The sequence below is a fragment of the Schistocerca serialis genome, chromosome 4 (genome assembly GCF_023864345.2).
Source record: "Schistocerca serialis cubense isolate TAMUIC-IGC-003099 chromosome 4, iqSchSeri2.2, whole genome shotgun sequence".
Classification (NCBI taxonomy): domain Eukaryota; kingdom Metazoa; phylum Arthropoda; class Insecta; order Orthoptera; family Acrididae; genus Schistocerca; species Schistocerca serialis.
In genome coordinates, this window is record NC_064641.1 from 578771391 (window position 1) to 578793675 (window position 22285).

A 22285-nucleotide genomic window follows, 5' to 3' on the forward strand; every position below is an offset into this window, starting at 1 on the left:
CAGAATCGGAGAGGAAAGGAATATGTCGAAAACACTGATAAGGAGAAGGGACAGGATGATAGGACATCTGCTAAGACATGAGGGAATGACTTCCATGGTATTAGAGGGAGCTGTAGAGGGCAAAAACTGTAGAGGAAGACAGAGATTGGAATACGTCAAGCAAATAATTGAGGACGTAGGTTGCAAGTGCTACTCTGAGATGAAGAGGTTAGCACAGGAAAGGAATTCGTGGCGGGCCGCATAAAACCAGTCAGTAGACTGATGAAAAAATAAATGAAAAAAAAGCGAATGATACTGCGATCACTCGATGTCATTCCACTCTCAATCGTCTCGCCTTTCACAAGCCCTCCATGGTTTGGCGGATTGCGAGACGTTTTCAGTACCTCTATTTGGAGTTCCATGACAGTCTCTTCTAGTTGCCTCCCACGGAATCAGTCAGACGGCTATACGGCATCAATGATTTCGTGTTGTGCATCGATAGCGTTTGCAACGAAGTAATATCCCTTAGCCTCAGTAGCAATAAGTCAATATCATCAATAAATTCAAAGTCTGTGGCAACCAGATTATGTTTTCATACAATTTACGTATTGTTAACAACACTGTTATTTTTGTGTCACTGTAATTTCCGTGTAAAATATCATTATTGTTGTCATAGGACGTAATTCCAAGGTGACCATTTGGGCATCTATTGGCGTATTGGGTTCTTTGTGTTTTTAGTTACGGTTCTTGAAGTCTCATGCACTACGTTGGCTTTTCCCATGGCATTAGGCTGTCCTATTTTATATCCATTAGGGATTTTGAGTAAATGTTACACAATCTGGCCATCCTCGTGTATAAATCCATGCTATACGATCAGTCATTGTCACAAAATGCTTACATACGTTTCTTCTGGCAAAAACCTGTTTCAACAGATCTGTTCGCCGACGATTCATTTTTAGATGGATTCAGTCTACGAAATAAATTGTAGGAAAAGTTATTCACATTTTGGTGCTTGTTCCTTATTAGACGCCTTAATGCTGTAATAAGCGTTATCGTCTGTTTAGCGTAATGAGTTACTTCACATTCTCTACTTTTCATAAATCTGTTGCGGATCTGTTCTGTTCTGTGTTCAATTGACTACTTCCTGCAGTACGTGTCGCACATCACATACAGTTGCACAGTTTCTGTCATTAAATGCTTCTCTGTTGTATGAAATGTCAATTCTCCGCCTGTAAGATTTCTGTCCGGATATTTGATACATGATATGGTAATAGTCACTCGTCTTGTACTTAAGTCTGGCTCCTAGCCATATCAAGACAGAATATACTGCAGCTTGCAAGTTAACCTCTGACTCCGTTTCCACTTCATCTACTGGCATTAACTGGCGTCTCTATGTTCGGTTATCCCCTCCCTGTGTAATATGCATTTACTGAAAGTTTCTCTACTCTCGTTACTCCATCTCCGCCCCATAACCAACCTTGGTATATTCTTCGCATTGTACCAAGAGGTCTTTTCTTTGCCTTCGATTGAACAACAGGCCAGCTCGTACACATCATAGATGTTGTAATCCTTGACAGTCCTTAGCAGCACATTTTAAATACTGCTACTACTAGTAGTAGTAGTAGTAGTAGCAGTAGCTTTATTTATCCGGAGATGTCTTTTATAAAGATACTGGATATGTCTTGTTATTACCTGTCTAGAATGACAGTGTTGGGACAGTTAGTCGGTAGCCCTTATAGTGGAACCCATCCCGGAATTTGCCTGAAATACACTCCTGGAAATGGAAAAAAGAACACATTGACACCGGTGTGTCAGACCCACCATACTTGCTCCGGACACTGCGAGAGGGCTGTACAAGCAATGATCACACGCACGGCACAGCGGACACACCAGGAACCGCGGTGTTGGCCGTCGAATGGCGCTAGCTGCGCAGCATTTGTGCACCGCCGCCGTCAGTGTCAGCCAGTTTGCCGTGGCATACGGAGCTCCATCGCAGTCTTTAACACTGGTAGCATGCCGCGACATCGTGGACGTGAACCGTATGTGCAGTTGACGGACTTTGAGCGAGGGCGTATAGTGGGCATGCGGGAGGCCGGGTGGACGTACCGCCGAATTGCTCAACACGTGGGGCGTGAGGTCTCCACAGTACATCGATGTTGTCGCCAGTGATCGGCGGAAGGTGCACGTGCCCGTCGACCTGGGACCGGACCGCAGCGACGCACGGATGCACGCCAAGACCGTAGGATCCTACGCAGTGCCGTAGGGAACCGCACCGCCACTTCCCAGCAAATTAGGGACACTGTTGCTCCTGGGGTATCGGTGAGGACCATTCGCAACCGTCTCCATGAAGCTGGGCTACGGTCCCGCACACCGTTAGGCCGTCTTCCGCTCACGCCCCAACATCGTGCAGCCCGCCTCCAGTGGTGTCACGACAGGGGTGAATGGAGGGACGAATGGAGACGTGTCGTCTTCAGCGATGAGAGTCGCTTCTGCCTTGGTGCCAATGATGGTCGTATGCGTGTTTGTCGCCGTGCAGGTGAGCGCCACAATCAGGACTGCATACGACCGAGACACACAGGGCCAACACCCGGCATCATGGTGTGGGGAGCGATCTCCTACACTGGCCGTACACCACTGGTGATCGTCGAGGGGACACTGAATAGTGCACGGTACATCCAAACCATCATCGAACCCATCGTTCTACCATTCCTAGACCGGCAAGGGAACTTGCTGTTCCAACAGGACAATGCACGTCCGCATGTATCCCGTGCCACCCAACGTGCTCTAGAAGGTGTAAGTCAACTACCCTGGCCAGCAAGATCTCCGGATCTGTCCCCCATTGAGCATGTTTGGGACTGGATGAAGCGTCGTCTCACGCGGTCTGCACGTCCAGCACGAACGCTGGTCCAACTGAGGCGCCAGGTGGAAATGGCATGGCAAGCCGTTCCACAGGACTACATCCAGCATCTCTACGATCGTCTCCATGGGAGAATAGCAGCCTGCATTGCTGCGAAAGGTGGATATACACTGTACTAGTGCCGACATTGTGCATGCTCTGTTGCCTGTGTCTATGTGCCTGTGGTTCTGTCAGTGTGATCATGTGATGTATCTGACCCCAGGAATGTGTCAATAAAGTTTCCCCTTCCTGGGACAATGAATTCACGGTGTTCTTATTTCAATTTCCAGGAGTGTAATTTAGGGAAACCACGGAAAAGAAATCAAGGTGGTGGATAAAGATTGGAGCCACCACCTTCCAGAATGCAAAGCCACTCTGTTGAGAACAGCGCTGTCGCATACTGTTTAGACTCAGTGTACAATACTGTTTTACAAATAAGCTATTTAACAGTGATTAATGGATAATCTACGCTGCTTATTCATTTCTCACTCCCAGTCAATCTAAACGCTCACACACTATACACACATTGTGTCATAGTGCTACGCCCGCAACACTCACAATCATGTGATATTAGGACCATTTTGTGCACAACACGTTCCCATTTGGTAGCCTGAAAACCTGAGTCAGCGTCTCTCTATAACGAGTGAGATGTTGAGCCTAGAAGACGATAATGTATATACATTTGAGACAAAGTTTCTCCAGGAAAGGAATGAAATGAAGGATAAAATGTAGCTGGAAACCGGTATGCGGAATATAAGGCGTTTCGTGTCCGCTAGTGTTATTTTTGTTGCCGAATACTTAGTAAGAACAGCTTCTAAATTGTGATCTACAGAAAACCTGCTTGTTATAATAATTTTGACTTTATATTCAAGTTTTACATATATTGCCACTTCTCATATTTCCATATAAATTCTAGATGAAAATCATGCTAAAGTATAATCTTTGGTATTAAATTCTCTATCCCTGTGGCTATATTGCAACCAGAGAGGCACAGAACACATATCGCATCAAAACTTCCAACTTCTTTAACAGATACAAGCTCACCTACCTTGTTTTTCAGCTCCCTTATGTTGTGATGACACAAATTAATTCTGGACGGAGGTACACACAAGTGTCGATCAAAAAGATCCCGTTAGAAGGCTGTACAGTCCAGAATAGGTACGCGAATAAGGCAAAATCGCCATGAAGATTGAGACAATCATCCCACGGACGCACCAGGTTGAAGATACACTTCTGGTAAAACGCCGTGTCCTGCTCTAATGAAGAAATCTGCAACTGCTTGCTGCACATGCGTGTCCGACAGGATTCGGTGACCTTTCGAAGCGTTTCTAAGCTCCGAAGGCGTGAAAATCGGGTAGGGAGGGATAAGATTACAGGATGGGTCTGGAATGCCTCGCATTTGAGTTGGCATTACTTCTGGATTACGACATTTGTATTACAGGGACGTGCGTTATCATGAAGCTGCGGCACCCGTTGTCGCAGTTTCTCTTGGCGGTGGTTTTCGACAGACATGCCGTCCCATATACATTCTACATTCTCCGAAGGATGTCTAAATCTGTTTGTCCTTCGGCAGCCAAGAAAAGAATAACATCACGTTGGTCCGTTTTGGACGCGTTTGATAATGTTCACGTTTCCGCATTTACCGCACGCGCGTCGGAAAGACACGAGTGCCACAGTAATCCCCTGACGACATGTTGGTGCTTATGTAGCCGCATCGAAATCGCGATATGTTGCATATACATGGTGGGACAAATAAAATAGGCCCGGAGAAAAGGGTTCCAGGGTACAAAGAAACATAGCAGAGGAAATAAAGTACAGTGCTAACCTTACTACACCAGAAGTAGATAGTGACTACCATTCATCTCTTGGCACTTTTGGGCCTGGTTAGCAATTTGCTGAAGGCAGATCGAAGCTGAACTGTTGGAACTGCTTCAGTCTCGTCCGAAACGTTGTGCTGCAGTTGTTTAAGACCGTGTGGGTTGTTGCGATACACCTTAGACTTGAGGACTCCCCACACAAAGTAGTCGCACACCGACAAATCAAATGACCTGGGTGGTCCGCTAGTGCCGCGACCAGACAGACCTCTACTAACAGTTCTGTCACGCGTGGAGATTGAGTAAGCGTGCTCCAAGGTTCGTTCTGGCTGTATGGGAAGTTGCTCCATCCTACTGGAAGTAACTGTGAGTCTTTTGCTCCTTCGTTAATGCTGCCACAAATTCACGTCCAATCTTATCCGTTCGTCCTGGGCACTTTTATTTGCCCCATTACGTAACTTGGTGCAACGCCTTAAAACTGTAACTCTTTTGGTCTCCCCTTGTAGAATATGATCTTGTTCATTTGTAATTTCTTTCGGGACTTTCTGTCTGTAGGCTGACTGTAAACTATGAAACGTGCCCCATGCCTCCAGTTGTGACAGCTATCGTGCTCGTAGTTCGCTTACTTGAAGTGCAGGAAGACGGCGACGGCGACGGCGAGCGCTGCCAGCGACAGGGCGTAGCCGCTGAAGTAGAGCGTCGTCGCCACCTCGACGCCGGGCTCGTCGGCCGCCAGCGGGCTGAGGTCGCGGCACAGCGAGTAGTTGCTGTAGCTGGACCACGTGCCGTTCGCGTGGCACCACCGCGACGCGTTCTCTGCAACACACCGGCTACTGGCGACAAATCACTGGAAACTGTACCTGCAGTAAAATACATGGCACCTATCACTTAATCAGAAGCCCGACTACATTTGACACCATAAACCGCCTTGCCAGTGAAGTATCGGCAAAAGTCCTGCGAGAATATCGTAGGGAAAACACATGAACTATTGATCACGCCTTGTCTCAATGCGACCTATCGCCAGGGCGTGGACTGGCCAATCACCGTGACGGTAGGAATCCGCCACGTTCTGGAACAGGGGGAAGGTGCGCTAACACACGAACCTGACAATTGCACACCGATAGCGACCTAGTAGATAGATAATTCTCAGTAGGATATAGAAAGGACATCTCAAAATAGAACCTGCAGCGATTTTCTAAGCGCCAGCCCGGTGCCAGGGGTATGCCCACTGGGATTAGTTCGGTGGGCACGGCCACATAGTTGGTTTATACAACAACTAGTACGGCTGTAACGCTGCAGGAAGTAGCTTTTAGAATAGTTAGATTAGAGTAGAGACTAGATCTTACCCATTAAGTAACTAACTCATAATTTCCTGTAGCATGTAAGTAGACTAGAACTAGAATTTAAAAAAAATTCTGGTAACATCATTGAATTGTATTGTAGATGTTAAGACCCACTAATGTATAAGGTGGTGGGTTATAATGTGTGATATTATTGGATTGAATAAAGATTTAAAAAAAAAAATACATGGCGTGAGGTCGGATGAGTTGAGCATGGGTGCAGGCTCACAGTTCCTCGGTCACTTGTACGGTGCACTTGGTACGGGCCCGCCCACCGCCGGCGCGCCGTAAGGTACGGAATCTCGCACAGGGCGTATCGCTTCTTGGTCGAGCGTGCCGGCGACATGCCTCACATACAGCTTCTCCTTCCCAAGTGGCTATTTCCGCCTTCCTGTGGTCCAGAAGTTATGCTCGGCATTTCCCGGGCCCGCCCTGATGCTGCCTTGCGTCAGAAAGGAGAGCCGCAACTCAGTCCGATGTGAAAACGAAGGGTGCCTGAAACAGGGAGAGCTGTCCCCCCAAGGGACCAGAAGATGGGTCCCTTGTGGGGGGGGGGGGGGGAGGGTTGAGCTGGACTGCTAGGCTGGAGGGTGTTGCTCACTCTGTGTGAGACTCCTCTGTGCTGGGTGGCTGCAGCACCCTTCTGTCCTTGAGCAGAGCGCCAAACACCGGGTGCCCTGCATGCCAGCGACCTCGTTTGTTGGCGTAGAACCTCGGAACGCGTCAGCAAGGACGCTTCCACGCGCCTATGGGTAACTGGGGCGTGATCCGCCAAACCCATGAAGTGGCAACATCACCTGGGCCAGGTTAGCTGGGTCCAGACCACTGAGCGACTAGGTGACTGGCCCACCATCAGAATAGGAGTGATCCTTGGCCGGTAAGATGAAGCTTGGGATAGTAGACGGCTAAAGGCGAGAAGTGCATCTGCTTCTCCAGAGTGCGGGGTGTACTTGCCAAGGAGCACTGAGTGAAATCATCGATGACGGGGCCACTGAAGGGGACCAGTACGTTGGCGGCGGTGAGCTGCACCCGGCATCTCAGGAATACCCTTGGCCTAGGGGGGGGGGGGGGGAAGCGACTGCAGCAGTCTCCCCCCCCCCCCCACTCCTTCCCCCCTGCGAGAGAAGCTGGTCTGGGGTAAGAGACAGGCTCCCATATTTTCATTCGTCTACACTTCACAATGGCTGATCAGGAGGCGAGTGACATGAGTGCTTTTTCGAGATCTTTGATGCTTACTGTTCATACCTCAGAAGAGGGGCTGGGGCTGAATGAGGAAACTGTTATTGAAAGGCATAGTAGAATTAATCAAATACTAGATTCTAGGGTTAAGAATGGGAAAATTAGTTAGGTAGCAGCCCTGGCAATCAAAAATGAATTCGCTGCCTGGACCATCGCTAGTGCGAAGCTCGAGGGGCGAGTGGAGAAATTTGAGAAACAGAACGAACGACTGCGTAAGCAACCAATAAAAACAAGGGGCTGGAGTTGCCGTGCAACTAGCCACCAAGACACAGTCTACAAAAGAAACAATGGCTAAAGTATGGAAAATATCTGACACGGAGGTCTTCTCCCGTCAAGACAATAAAAAAGTGCAAAAGATTCTTACAACCACTGTAAACTTTGCAAAAGACAAAATCAAAGTAAATAAAATAAAGGCGACAAAAATGTAGTTACAGTGGATTTCGCCGTTGAAGAAGATCGGAATAAAATCTTAAATCATTCAAAATTAAACAAATCAATGAAGTTCGAACCGCCCAAGAACCAGAACCCTTTGGTAATCTTTTATGATGCACCAGTCACACTAAAAATAAATTGCCATTTACGAAACAATCTGTCAACAGAATTTTGAGGACATGAACCTGGAAACATGCAAAAACGAGTTTAAGCTGCGTTTTAAAACCGGACCCAGGGAACGAGATGTACATCACGTACATCACGCACATCACGCCTGAAAAATGTGGTGCAGGCTCACCACTATGGGCAGGATATACATGGACTTTCATGCCTTCAATGTGAGGGATTACTTAGTAGTTAGCCGATGCCGCAATTGTGGCGACCTAGACCATATTCATAAGGACTGCGAAAGGAAGCCACCTCGCTCCAGGTGTGGAGCTGAAGACCATCTAAGGAAAAACTGCAGCAGAACTGGGATATGCATCCCCTGCACGCGAAGAGGGAAGAAACCATGCAACACCACCAGAAGAAACTGCCATACCTACAGGAAGCTAGAGCAAAGGCTCATTGCCAGAACTGATTAGGGCTGAGCCGATACCCGTACACAGGAAACCTAAAAGAAAGTCACCAAGCAAAAGGTTGAAGCACGGACTAAGAGCCAGCAGATTTAGGGAATTTATGCAAAAGTTCAACAAGAAGCAAACTCAAAGAGTGGTAATGAAAGATGTATGTATTAAAACAGACCCTTGTGGTCAGAAAGACGTTCCCTCTCCTTCAAGCCGGGGACTAAGGTAGCCTGAAGAACATGAATGACCGAAAGGGCATCCTGTGGTAGGGAGTCTTCCGATGATAAGACACAATGATATGGTCACTATAGAGCGAGTGCAGGTTAACGTTATGAGTAGTACAAATTCGCCAATAGACCCATCAATCCAGAGAGGATTGGGTGTGGTCTCACTAGGGTGTACTCAAACTTAGAACACGGTATGCAATTAGTGCGCCTGGAGGAGGCAGCTGTCCTCACTACAGCTCTGAGGCATGTGGGGCCTGTCGGTCACGGGTACGGTAGGGGCGTCACCTTCCTGGTGATGGTGGCTGTGGATAGGATACAGCTCAAGACGATGAATCTCCCCACTGACTTTGGGGCCCTGCGAGACTCAATCAAAAAAGTGTTCGAAATACGAAATGAAAAATTTGATTTGGACGAGTTCTACAACCAATCTGTTATTACAAATGAGAGGATAGCGCATGAATGGTGGAAGAACTGGCCAGATACTCACGTCCGAACATACTTTCCACGAGCACGTTAAACATAGGACAAATAAATGCGCACAACAGTCAACTAGTAATGCAGGAACTCCGAAGGGTGGTGGAGGAGAGGAGTCTGGAAGGGCTCTGTACACGAGCTGTACACCCATGCTGGGCGGATACCCTTTGTAGCAGCCAACTGGCAAGTGATCCACAGTGAAGTGGAACCAAGAGCTGCAGCCATAGTCATAAACAGGGCGCTGAGAGCTACGGTTTTCGCACAGCTCTCCGATGACTACTGCAATGTCGTGGAACTACAGCCGTCTATTGGAGCGCGTACCTCATCAATAAGTACCTCCGGTGTGGTAGAGGAATTGATGAATTTCTAGACAAACTAACTGATGTGGCCACAGCGTTGCAGGGGCGCAGATTTGTCGTGACAGCGGACATAAACGCGAACTCCCCACTATGGTTCCGTGGCACTCGAGAGGACCGAGGAGAAAAACAGAAGAAACTATCATGGCGCTGCAGTTAAGGGTAGCCAATAAACAAGGGCACCCCCCTATCTAAACTGGTGGTGGAGGTGAGGGCACAAATATTGACGTTACTTTGATAATGCCTCATCTCGTAACCAAGATAAAAGATTGGACTGTCTGGGACCAAATTACTACTAGCAACCACAAAGTAATAACATTCTCATTGAGTGATAGGGTGTGCCACTGGGAGATGGGGTGTGAGGTACAATTCAGCTACAACAGGACCGATTGGGAGCGCTTGGCGAGGGAGTGTGACGTACAGACATTACTACAAGGTGACGAGAACGTAGAGAAATATGTCGAGAAACTGGTGAAAGCAGTCATCAGGACGATAAAGGCAACTTCTCCATCACAGATTCGCCAGTTTGTAAGGAGGGCGAGGAGGTACTACCAGTGAAGTATCTACTGGAAAAAAAAGCAAATGTTTACAGGGAAGTGAAAGAACAATTTCAACAGGAGCTAAGGGCAGTCAGGGTGAAGAGTTGGGCATAATACGTTCAAAGCCAATTGGCTACAGACCTATGGGGTATCCCATACAAGCTATTACGGGAAAAGATAAGGTGTTGTCCACCGTCAGGAATGAGGGCTGGATGACGGAAATGGAAATGAGCTTATGGCTTCGTTGGCCAGGAGGCCTCATCCGGGGAAGCACGGCGGCCAAGTGCGTCTTATTTCAGTCGACGCCACATTGGGCGACTTGCGTACCGGTCATGAGGATGAAATAATGAAGACAACACAAAACGAAGTCCCCGAGTGGAGAAAATCGCCAACCTGGCCGGGAATCGAAGCCAGGTCCACTTGCACGGGAGGCGAGCACGTTACCACCCAGCTAAGCACTCAGACTGGATGATGGAAACTTGGACTGAGACTGCCGAGGTCCTCCTCTGGGTCCTGTTGCCTGACGAGAGTGAAGAAGGTGATTCAGAGGAACAATGACGAATCAGGGCAGAAAACCAACAGGCTTACGAAGATAATAGCATAGTTTATCCCTTCTCCGAAGAGGAGGTCCGTGCCCAAATAAAAGCGCTTAAGAAGGCCAAAGTTTCTGGCCCAGACGGCATCAAAGCAGAGGTGGTACAATTCCTGTCACCGTCGCTGGTGGCACCTCTCACTAAGTTATACAACGAGTGCCTACAGGTCAGGAAATTCACCTTCATCTGCAAAAAGGCAAATGTTGTAATAATTAAGAAAGGTCCAGATAAAGACCCAAAGCTTGGTGGGCACAGCCGACAACGTAGGTTTGTAACATGCTGGCACACCTGTAACGCTGCAGGTAGCGTAGATTAGTTTAAGCATAGATAACAAATAAATAAGAAATAGCAGTAGTGAACTAATCCCAAGTAACACAGTAATAAAAGAAACTTGGAGCATAAGATAACAGTAAAACTTAGCAATGCCCATAGTGGAAATAGTAGTAGCACTAACATACGGTAGTAATAACAAGAAAAGCTGCAGTATTTGCAATACAAATATAAAATTAAGACCCACTAATGTATTTAGGTAGTGAGTTAAATACGTATCATGTAGTTTTCTCAATAAAGAATTAAAATAATACACGCAAATAATCGTTCGAAGGAACTTCAGTGAGGAAATTTATTGCGTAACCAATCGCTCTATCTAATATCTGTTATTAATGGTACGATTCGTGAAAAGTGAAGACGCTCTGAACTAACTAGGAAAGCTTGTGTGACTTACGTCAGCAACACCCGTCTATTTGATCTTGCCAATTCTTCATACCCCAGGTACAATAGGCACCAGAAGGAACCTGGCAATATGTACTAATAAAAAAAAGGAACAAAAAATGCCTCGCGAAGGAATTGCCTGAATGGGACGGGGAAAGGAAATCGGTATGTGTGATGTACTTTTATAGACAAACAAACGGTCACAATTTCAGAAAAGTTGAAAGATTCATTCAAGAGAATGAGCTTCACAAATGAAATGAAATGTGCATATGACACTTGTGGCAGGATACCCCTTTCCAGAGAATTCGGCCGCCTGGTGGAAGTCTTTTTTTAGTGGAAACCACTTCGGTGACTTGAGCGTTGATGACGATGAAATGATAATGAGAACTACATACACCCAACCTCGAGCGGAGAAAATCCCTGACGAGGCCTGGAATAGAACCCGGCTCGCGAGGTCGAGAGTCACCATCGCTAACCGCAAGAGCCGCAGGCAAGGGCTTCACAATCTGAGCGAGTCAGTACTGCGTTGGTCCACCTCTTGCCCCTATACAAGTAGTTATTCGGCTTGGCGTTGATTAATAGAGCTGTTGGATGTGCACCTGAAGGATATCGTGCCAAATTCTGTCAGAATGGCATGTTAGATCGTCTAAATCCCAAGCTGGCTGGAAAGCCTTGCCCACCATGCGCCAAAAATCCTCACTCTGGGAGAAACCTGGCGACCATGATAACCAAGTTATCCTTTGGCACACACGAAGTCAAGCAATAGACGGACATTACCTTGCTCAAATGTAGATATTTGGAACATAATGGGCAGGCCCTCCAACCACGTCGGGATTTAAACGGTCTAACGGCCAGTTGGACAGAGTTTGGCACAATGACCTCCAGAAGGGCATAACAATTCTGTCAATCTGCTGAATAATTGCTTGCATAAAAACCAGAGGTGGACCAACGCGTTATTGAAATGCTTAAATTATAATCGTTTGTTTGCTTGTACATGTACATGACGTCCACTGATTTCCCTTTTCGATTAATCCCCTCGCCGAGGGGATTTTTTTTTTTTGAGAGTATTATTGCCTTCTACATTATTATGTCTCTCGCAATACTGACGACAGCTAATTTACGAGATTATGCTACGCACACTTCATAGGTTTCTCGGCGTACACACGCCCCAAGTTCCAGTATACGAAGTAAATGCCATCGTATCATAATCGATACACAATATCTCATTTGTCTTGTAAACTAGGTGCTCCCAACCATGTACAAAAAAAATTGACAACTATTTCTCTGACACTGCTGTCATCCTAATTCATTGCGAGCGTGTATTTTGCTCACAGTTCTTTGCCCTGGTGCTTTTATGAAAAAACTGAAGCTCTTCCTTTCGCCAATTTCATAACGTTTACTCAAAAATTTACGTATATGCTCAGTTAATCCGCTATCAAACGCTACCAACTACATTGTTGATTACTAAAACTTCCGGGGTCTCAGCTCCTCTTCAGACCCTACGAAAACAAGTACAAAGTTCACATGTCCCAGATAACTTAAAAGGCAGCACATCTGACTTCCGTGGCCCATCAGAAGGAGTACGATGAGTCATGCGTGCAGATGTATCATCTTTTAATTTAACTGGGACGTTTACACATTGTGCTGGTTTTCGTTGGATCTGAAGATAGAGCTGAGACCCTGAAACTGCGTTATACAAGACTTCAGTAAGAATAATTATGTCAATTGTACATCTACATGATTACTCTGCAATTCACATTTAAGTGCTTGGCAGAGGATTCATCGAACCACAATCATACTATCTCCCTACCATTCCACTCCCGAACAGCGCGTCGGAAAAACGAACACCTAGACCTTTCTGTGCGAGTTCTGATTTCTCTTATTTTATTTTGATGATCATTCCTACCTATGGGCTCAACAAAATATTTTCGCATTCGGAAGAGAAAGTTGGTGACTGAAATTTCGTAAATAGATCTCGCCGCGACGAAAAACGTCTTTGCTTTAATGACTTCCATCCCAACTCGCGTATCATATCTGCCACACTCTCTCCCCTATTACGCGATAATACAAAACGAACTGCCCTTTTTGCATCCTTTCGATGTCCTCGGTCAAACCCACCTGGTAAGGATCCCACACCGCGCAGCAATATTCTAACAGAGAACGAACGAGTGTAGTGTAAGCCGTCTCTTTAGTGGACTTGTTGCATCTTCTAAGTGTCCTGCCAATGAAACGCAACCTTTGGCTCGCCTTCCCCACAATATTATCTATGTGATCTTTCCAACTTAAGTTGTTCGTAATTTTTACATCCAGACACTTAGTTGAATTGACAGCCTTGGGAATTGTACTATTTATCGAGTAATCGAATTCCAACGGATTTCTTTTGGAACTCATGTGGATCACCTCACACTTATCGTTATTTAGCGTCAACTGCCACCTGCCACACCATACAGCAATCTTTTCTAAATCGCTTTGGAACTGATACTGGCCTTCGGATGACCTTACTAGACGGTAAATTACAGAATCATCTGCGAACAACCTAAGAGAACTGCTCAGATTGTCACCCAGGTCATTTATATAGATCAGGAACAGCAGAGGTCCCAGGACGCTTCCCTGGGGAACACCTGATATCACTTCAGCTTTACTCGATGGTTTGCCGTCTATTATTACGAACTGCGACCTTCATGACAGGAAATCACGAACCCAGTCGCACAACTGAGACGATACCCCGCAGCTTGATTAGAAGTCGCTTGTGAGGAACGGTGTCAAAAGCTTTGCGGAAATCTAGAAATACGGAATCAACTTGAGATCCCCTGTCGATAGCGGCCATTACTTCGTGCGAATAAAGAGCTAGCTGCGTTGCACAAGAACGATGTTTCCTGAAACCATGCTGATTACGTATCAATAGATCGTTCCCCTCGAGGTGATTAATTATGTTTGAATACAGTACATGCTCCAAAACCCTACTGCAAACCGACGTCAATGATATAGTTCGATGGATTACTCCTACTACCCTTCTTAAACACTGGTGTGACCGGCGCAATTTTCCAATCTGTAGGTACAGATCTATCGGTGAGCGAGCGGTTGTATATGATTGCTAAGTAGGGGGCTATTGTATCAGCGTAATCTGAAAGGAACCTAATTGGTATACAATCTGGACCTGAAGACTTGCCCGTATCAAGCGATTTGAGTTGCTTCGCAACCCCTAAGGTATCTACTTCTAAGAAACTCATGCTAGCAGCTGTTCGTGTTTCAAATTCAGGAATATTCCATTCGTCTTCCCTGGTGAAGGAATTTCTGAAAACTGCGTTCAATAACTCCGCTTTAGCGGCACAATCGTCGGTAACAGTACCATCGACACTGCGCAGCGAAGGTATTGACTGCGTCTTGCCGCTTGTGTACTTTACATACGACCAGAATTTCTTCGGATTGTCTACCAAATTTCGAGACAATGTTTCGTTGTGGAACCTATTAAAGGCATCCCGCATTGAAGTCCGTGCCAAATTTCTCGCGTCTGTAAATTTTAGCCAATCTTCGGGACTTCGCGTTCTTCTGAACTTCGCATGCTTTTTCCGTTGCCTCTGCAACAGCGTTCTGACCTGTTTTGTGTACCACGGGGAATCAGTTCCATCTCATACCAATTTATGAGGTATAAATCTCTCAATTGCTGTTGCTACTATATCTTTGAATTTGAGCCACATTTCGTCTACATTTGCTTAGTCAGTTCGGAAGGAATGGAGATTCTCTCTTAGGATAGCTTCTAGTGACATGTTATCCACTTTTTTAAATAAAATTATTTTGCGTTTGTTTCTGGTGGATTTGGAAGAAACGGTATTGAGCCTAGCTACAACGACCTTGTGATTACTAATCCCTGTATCAGTCATGATGCTCTCTGTTAGCTCTGGATTGTTTGAGGCTAAGAGCTAAGAGGTCAAGTGTGTTTTCGCAACCATTTACAATTAGCGTGGGTTCGTGGACTAACCGCTCGAAATAATTTTCGGAAAAAGCATTTAGGACAATCTCGGAAGATGTTTTCTGCCTACCACCGGTTTTGATCAAGTATTTTTGCCAACATATCGAGGGAAGGTTGAAGTCCCCACCAACTATAACCGTATGAGTAGGGTATTTATTTGTTACGAGACGCAAATTTTCTCTGAACTGTTCAGCAACTATATCATCGGAGTCTGGGGGTCGGTAGAAGAAGCCAATTACTAATTTAATTCGGCTGTTAAGTATAAGCTCCACCCATACCAATTCGCACGGAGTATCTAATTCGACTTCACTGCAAGTTAAACCACTACTGACAGACACAAATACTCCACCACCAATTCTGCCTAATCTATCTTCCCTGAACACCGTCTGAGACTTCGTAAAAATTTCTGCAGAACTTATTTCAGGCTTTAGCCAGCTTTCTGTACCTATAACCCCCGCGGTATAGAGGTAGCGTCTTTGATACATAATTAAAGGGTCTTCGGTCCCGGGTTCGATCCCCGCCACTGCCTAAATTTTGATAAATAATCAGCATTGGCCGCCGAAGACTTCCGGCATAAGAAGTCAGCCTCATTCTGCCAACGGCCTTGTCAAAGAGGGCGGAGGAGCGAATAGAGGTTCAGGGCACTCTCTTGTCCTAGGGGTGGGAAATTGCCCCTAATGGCGGAATAATCAGCAATGATCAACGACATGAGGATGCAGAAGGCAATGGAAAACACAGCATTAAAGACACGTAACGTGTATCCACAGGACATGTATTTGAAGAAGTGTCATGATGATCTCTCCATTGGCAAAAGATTCTGGAATAGTCCCCCATTCGGATCTCCGGGAGGGGACTGCCAAGGTGGAGGTTACCATGAGAAAAAGATGAATAATCAACGAAAGGATAACGTTCTACTAGTCGGGGCGTGGAATGTCAGAAGCTTGAACGTGGTAGGGAAACTAGAAAATCTGAAAAGGGAAATGCAAAGGCTCAATCTAGATATAGTAGGGGTCAGTGAAGTGAAGTGGAAGGAAGACAAGGATTTCTGGTCTGATGAGTATCGGGTAATATCAACAGCAGCAGAAAATGGTATAACAGGTGTAGGATTCGTTATGAATAGGAAGGTAGGGCAGAGGGTGTGTTACTGTGAAAAGTTCAGTGACCGGGTTGTTCTAATCAGAATCGACAGCACACCAACACCGACGACGATAATTCAGGTACACATGCCGACGTCGCAAGCTGAAGATGAACAGACAGAGAAAGTGTATGAGGATATTGAAAGGGTAATGCAGTATGTAAAGGGGGACGAAAATCTTATAGTCATGGGCGACTGGAATGCAGTTGTGGGGGAAGGTTGGTTGGTTGGTTGGTTTTGGAGAAGGAGACCAAACAGCGAGGTCATCGGTCTCATCGGATTGTGGAAGGACGGGGAAGGAAGTCGGCCGTGCCCTTTGAAAGGAACCATCCTGGCATTTGCCTGGAGCGATTTACGGAAATCACGGAACACCTAAATCAGGATGGCCGGACGCGGGATTGAACCGTCGTCCTCCCGTGTAGGGGAAGGAGTAGAAGAAAAGGTTTCAAGAGAATACGGGCTTGGGACAAGGAATGAAAGAGGAGAAAGACTAATTGAGTTCTGTAACAAGTTTCAGCTAGTAATAGCGAATACCCTGTTCAAAATCACAAGAGGAGGACGTATACTTGGAAAAGGCCGGGAGATACGGGAAGATTTCAATTAGATTACAACATGGTCAGAAAGAGATTCCGAAATCAGATACTGGATTGTAAGGCGTACCCAGGAGCAGATATGGACTCAGATCACAATATAGTAGTGATGAAGAGTGGGCTGAAGTTCAAGACATTAGTCACGAAGAATCAATACGCAAAGAAGTGGGATACGGAAGTACTAAGGAATGACGAGATACGTTTGAAGTTCTCTAACGCTATAGATACAGCAATAAGGAATAGCGCAGTAGGCAGTACAGTTGAAGAGCAATGGACATCTCTAAAAAGGGCCATCACAGAAGTTGGGAAAGAAAACTTAGGTACAAAGAAGGTAGCTGCGAAGAAACCATAGGTAACAGAAGAAATACTTCAGTTGATTGATGAAAGGAGGAAGTACAAACATGTTCCGGGAAAATCAGGAATACAGAAATAGCTGAGGAATGAAATAAATAGGAAGTGCAGGGAAGCTAAGACGAAATGGCTGCAGGAAAAATGTGAAGACATCGAAAAAGATATGATTGTCGGAAGGACAGACTCAGCATACAGGAAAGTCAAAACAACCTTTGGCGACATTAAAAGCAACGGTGGTAACATTAAGAGTGCAACGGGAATTCCACTGTTAAATGCAGAGGAGAGAGCAGACAGGTGGAAAGAATACATTGAAAGCCTCTATGAGGGTGAAGATTTGTCTGATGTGATAGAAGAAGAAACAGGAGTCGATTTAGAAGATATATGGGATCCAGTATTAGAATCGGAACTTAAAAGAGCTTTGGAGGACTTACGCTCAAATAAGGCAGAAGGGATAGATAACATTCCATCAGAATTTCTAAAATCATTGGGGGAAGTGGCAACAAAACGACTATTCACGTTGGTGTGTAGAATATATGAGTCTGGCGATATACCATCTGACTTTCGGGAAAGCATCATACACACAATTTCGAAGACGGCAAGAGCTGACAAGTGCGAGAATTATCGCACAATCAGCTTAACAGCTCATGCATCGAAGCTGCTTACAACAATAATATACAGAAGAATGGAAAAGAAAATTGAGAACGCGCTAGGTGACGATCAGTTTGGCTTTAGGAAAAGTAAAGGGATGAGAGAGGCAATTCTGACGTTACGGCTAATAATGGAAGCAAGGCTAAAGAAAAATCAAGACACTTTCATAGGATTTGTCGACCTGGAAAAAGCGTTCGACAATATAAAATGGTGCTAGCTGTTCGAGATTCTGAAAAAAGTAGGGGCAAGCTATAGGGAGAGACGGGTCATATACAATAATGTACAACAACCAAGAGGGAATAATAAGAGTGGACGATCAAGAACGAAGTGCTCGTATTAAGAAGGGTGTAAGACAAGGCTGTAGCCTTTCGCCCCTACTCTTCAATCTGTACATCGAGGAAGCAATGATGGAAATAAACGAAAGGTTCAGGAGTGGAATTAAAATACAACGTGATGACATTGCTATCCTGAGTGAAAGTGAAGAAGAATTAAATGATCTGCTGAACGGAATGAACAGTCTAATGAGTACACAGTATGGTTTGAGAGTAAATCGGAGAAAGACGAAGGTAATGAGAAGTAGTAGAAATAAGAACAGCGAGAAACTTAACATCAGGATTGATGGTCACGAAGTCAATGAAGTTATGGAATTCTGCTACCTAGGCAGTAAAATAACCAATGACGGACGGAGCAAAGAGGACATCAAAAGCAGACTCGCTATGGCAAAAAAGGCATTTCTGGCCAAGAGAAATCTACTAATATCAAATACCGGCCTTAATTTGAGGAAGAAATTTCTGAGGATGTACGTCTGAAGTACAGCATTGTATGGTAGTGAAACATGGACTGTGGGAAAACCGGAACAGAAGAGAATCGAAGCATTTGAGATGTGGTGCTATAGACGAATGCAGAAAATTAGGTGGACTGATAAAGTAAGGAATGAGGAGGTTCTACGCATAATCGGAGAGGAAAGGAATATGTGGAAAACACCGATAAGGAGAAGGGACAGGATGATAGGACATCTGCTAAGACATGAGGGAATGACTTCCATGGTACTAGAGGGAGCTGTAGAGGGCAAAAACTGTAGAGGAAGACAGAGATTGGAATACGTCAAGCAAATAATTGAGGACGTAGGTTGCAAGTACTACTCTGAGATGAAGAGGTTAGCACAGGAAAGGAAAAAAAAAAAAAGAAAACGATTTCAGTTTCTGTGCTTTCTATTAGCGCTTGAAGCTCAGGGACTTTCCCAACCCAACTACAACAATTTACAACTGCAATTCCGACTGTTCCTTGATCCAAACACGTCGTGTGTTTGCCATGCACCCTTTGAGATTGCACCCCCCCCGTACTTTCCCGAGGCCTTCTAACCTAAAAAACCGCCCAATCCACGCCACACAGCCTCCACTACCCGTGTAGCCACCAGCTGAGTGTAGTGAACTCCTGACCTATTCAGCAGAACCGAAACCCTACCACCGCATGGCGCAAGTCAAGGAATCTGCAGCCAACATGGTCGCAAAACCGTCTGAGCCTCTGATTCAGACTCTGCACCCGCCTCTGCACCAAAGGTCCGCAGTCGGTTCTGTCAACGATGCTGCAGATGGTGAGCTCTGCCTTCATCTCGTAAGCAAGACCGGTAGCCTTCACCAAATCAGATAGCCGCTGGAATCCAGAGAAAATTTCCTCAGATCCACAGCGACACACGTCATTAGTGCCGACATGTGCCACCACCTGCAGCTGGCTGCATCCTGTGCTCTTCATGGCATCCGGAAGGACCCTTTCCACATCAGGAAGGACTCCACCCGGAATTCAGACGGAGTGCACACTGGATTTCTTCCCCTCCTTAGCCGCCATATCCCTAAGGGGCCCCATTACGCGCCTAACATTGGAGCTCCCAACTACCAATAAGCCCACCCTCTGCTATTGCCCGGACCTTGAAGGCTGAGAATCATCCTCTGAAAGAGGCAGGGCAGGCAGCTGCATCTGGCTCAGCCAGAGACAGAACCTGAAACCCGTTTGTCAGACGCACCGCGGAGGCTTTCTGATCAGCCTCCGGGGACGTCTGTCGCTGCCTGCCACGCCTTGGAACGACCTCCCAATCAACCACAGGCGAGGGCTCAGCCCCACTGCGGACAGCAACCGGGGCAACCACAGCGGCAGACCGATCTGGGGACAGACGGGACGAGGTTGACATCCCCGTGATACCCAAGTCCGGCTCCCCACAGTGGTGCCCATTGGCAACAGCCTCAAGCTGCGCGACCGAAGTCAGTGCCGCCTGCAACTGTGAGCGAAGGGATGCCAACTCAGCCCTCATCCGAACACAGCAATCACAGTCCCTGTCCATTCTAATCGATGTTGAACAACAGTTACTGAAACACGAGTCCGTGCCTAGATAACGTAAGGGAAACACGCAAAGAATGTATGAACTGACCTGTACAAATGCCTAAAGACTGTGCTACAATCTGCCTGAATTTACGATTACAGTAACTAAAACTCGAAATTACACCTCCCTACATAGAGAGTTTCAATTACGAACATTCTATGTAACACTTATGGATGTCCGGCTAACAGCAATTTTTTACTACCATCTACTTCCAGTAACACTCATTTTTGTTACCACTTCTCAATCAGTCACGCCATGTTCCTTCTCGTGTCTACATTCATTACGTTTTATCACGTTCCTCCTCCTCTTCCACCCCCTCTCTTGTGCCAATTCCTATTAACTCTCACAGTTTAAAACTACTTGCCAGTAATCCGTCGTTATTTTTGTACTATTTATGAATGAATAGAAACTCTGATTTTTCTGCTCTGTTTATGTTGGAGTAACTCTCAAATGATGGATTCTATTAGAAGAAACGAATAACATGCTAAGTATACCGTATTAAAGCAAAATACACTATCTGATCAAAAGTATTCTGATACCTATTAGTAGACACTAATATGAGGTGTGTTCTTTATAACGGCTTGAACTCTGCAAGGGACACTTTGAGTGAGGTGTCTGAATGTCTGTGGAGGAATGCCAGCCCATTCTCCCTGCAGAGCCGAAACAAGAGGAGGTAGTGATTTTGGGCGCTGGAGTCTGGAACGAGGTCGGCGTCTTGACTCGTCCCAAAGATGTCCCACTTTAGTTTTGTTACGGGGCACAGCCTAAACAAGTTTATAACCACATGCTTGACAATGAGAAACTTCGAAACCGGCTGACTACACATTTAATTAAGAATACTACAGCCTACTGTTTTCTTTTACGTTTCGGAAATGTTACTGTCCACAAATCACTGTCTCACAGACTGGGTGCATTGTCATGATGATACAAATAACCATCGTCTCCGAACTGTTCCTCTAGTGCACACAGACCACGCAAAACATCCCCATACAATTAGCAGCAGCTATCCGATATTTCACTGCTGGGACTACATGTCAAGGCAGATGACATTCCCAGGCATTCACCAAACCCAAACCATTACATTGGAATATCACGGCGTATAGAGGGATACATCACTCGAAATCATTCGTTTCCAATTATCCAATGTCCAGTGTCGTTGTTCTTTAAGCCACCTCAACCGTCACTTCCCACTGACTACAGAAGTAAGTTGGTTATGAATAGATGCTCAATCATTGTATCGCACTCTTTTTTAACTTCCTGCCTTGAGTCATTGTGATATCCGGACTGCTGCTCAAGAAAGATTCCTTCCACTGATCTCATGCTATTTTTTACAATCACTCACCGCAATGCTCTGTGGTCTCTGGCCTCCGTACTTGAGATCTGCCTGTTATTGACTTAGCTATGGCTATTCCTTTGCTTTTCCATTTCACAATCACATCACCTGCAGTAGTGTAGGCTGGCTTTACATAGGCTAATATCTCCCTTATGGAATGTTTACTCAAGTCACATCCAATGACTATCCCAGTTCGGAGTCACTGTGCTCTCCTGACCTATCCATTCTGCTGTTACTGCTTCCCTTCTCATAACACAACACTCTCCGCCTCCTCTTACACCGGAAGGTCCTCCTCTCGTGACATGTAGTGACCAGTTCCGCCTTACGTACCGGTGTTACTTATCAGGTGATACGTGTAGAACAACGGGAAAGATGTAAGAGAGGTTCTGATGGCCCTAATCTTGCCATGTTAAATAAATAAATAGTGTGGAACGATCACATCAAATCCTGGTAACAGCATAAGCGCGGCTTACATTCATTGGAAGAGTGCTGAGGAAGTCACTGCCTAATAAAAAGTGAAACGGAAGATATGGTAAGATGTGACCGTAACTTTACAGACGTACACACTATGGGTGTGTTAGAGCTGCAGAATGGCCAGAATAGTGCGTCAGTGTTTGTAGAACGCCGGTTTTCACGGTCAGTATATGCGTGATTGCTGATATTTATTTTATGCACATAAAGCCGTTGTCCAATGCATAATTCTCTGCCTAGCTTTCGC

General features: G+C 45.8%; 1 protein-coding gene across 1 annotated transcript in view; it reads right to left on the minus strand.

The window, feature by feature from the left end:
- LOC126474614 (diuretic hormone receptor-like) overlaps positions 1-22285 on the minus strand; it is a gene marked incomplete at its 5' end in the record, with an annotated part of 214567 nt that overhangs the window by 185985 nt on the left and 6297 nt on the right. The window contains one exon of the mRNA XM_050102090.1: positions 5316-5505. Within this exon, the coding sequence (XP_049958047.1) occupies positions 5316-5505 (190 nt within the window). The remainder of the gene's footprint in view (positions 1-5315; positions 5506-22285) is intronic.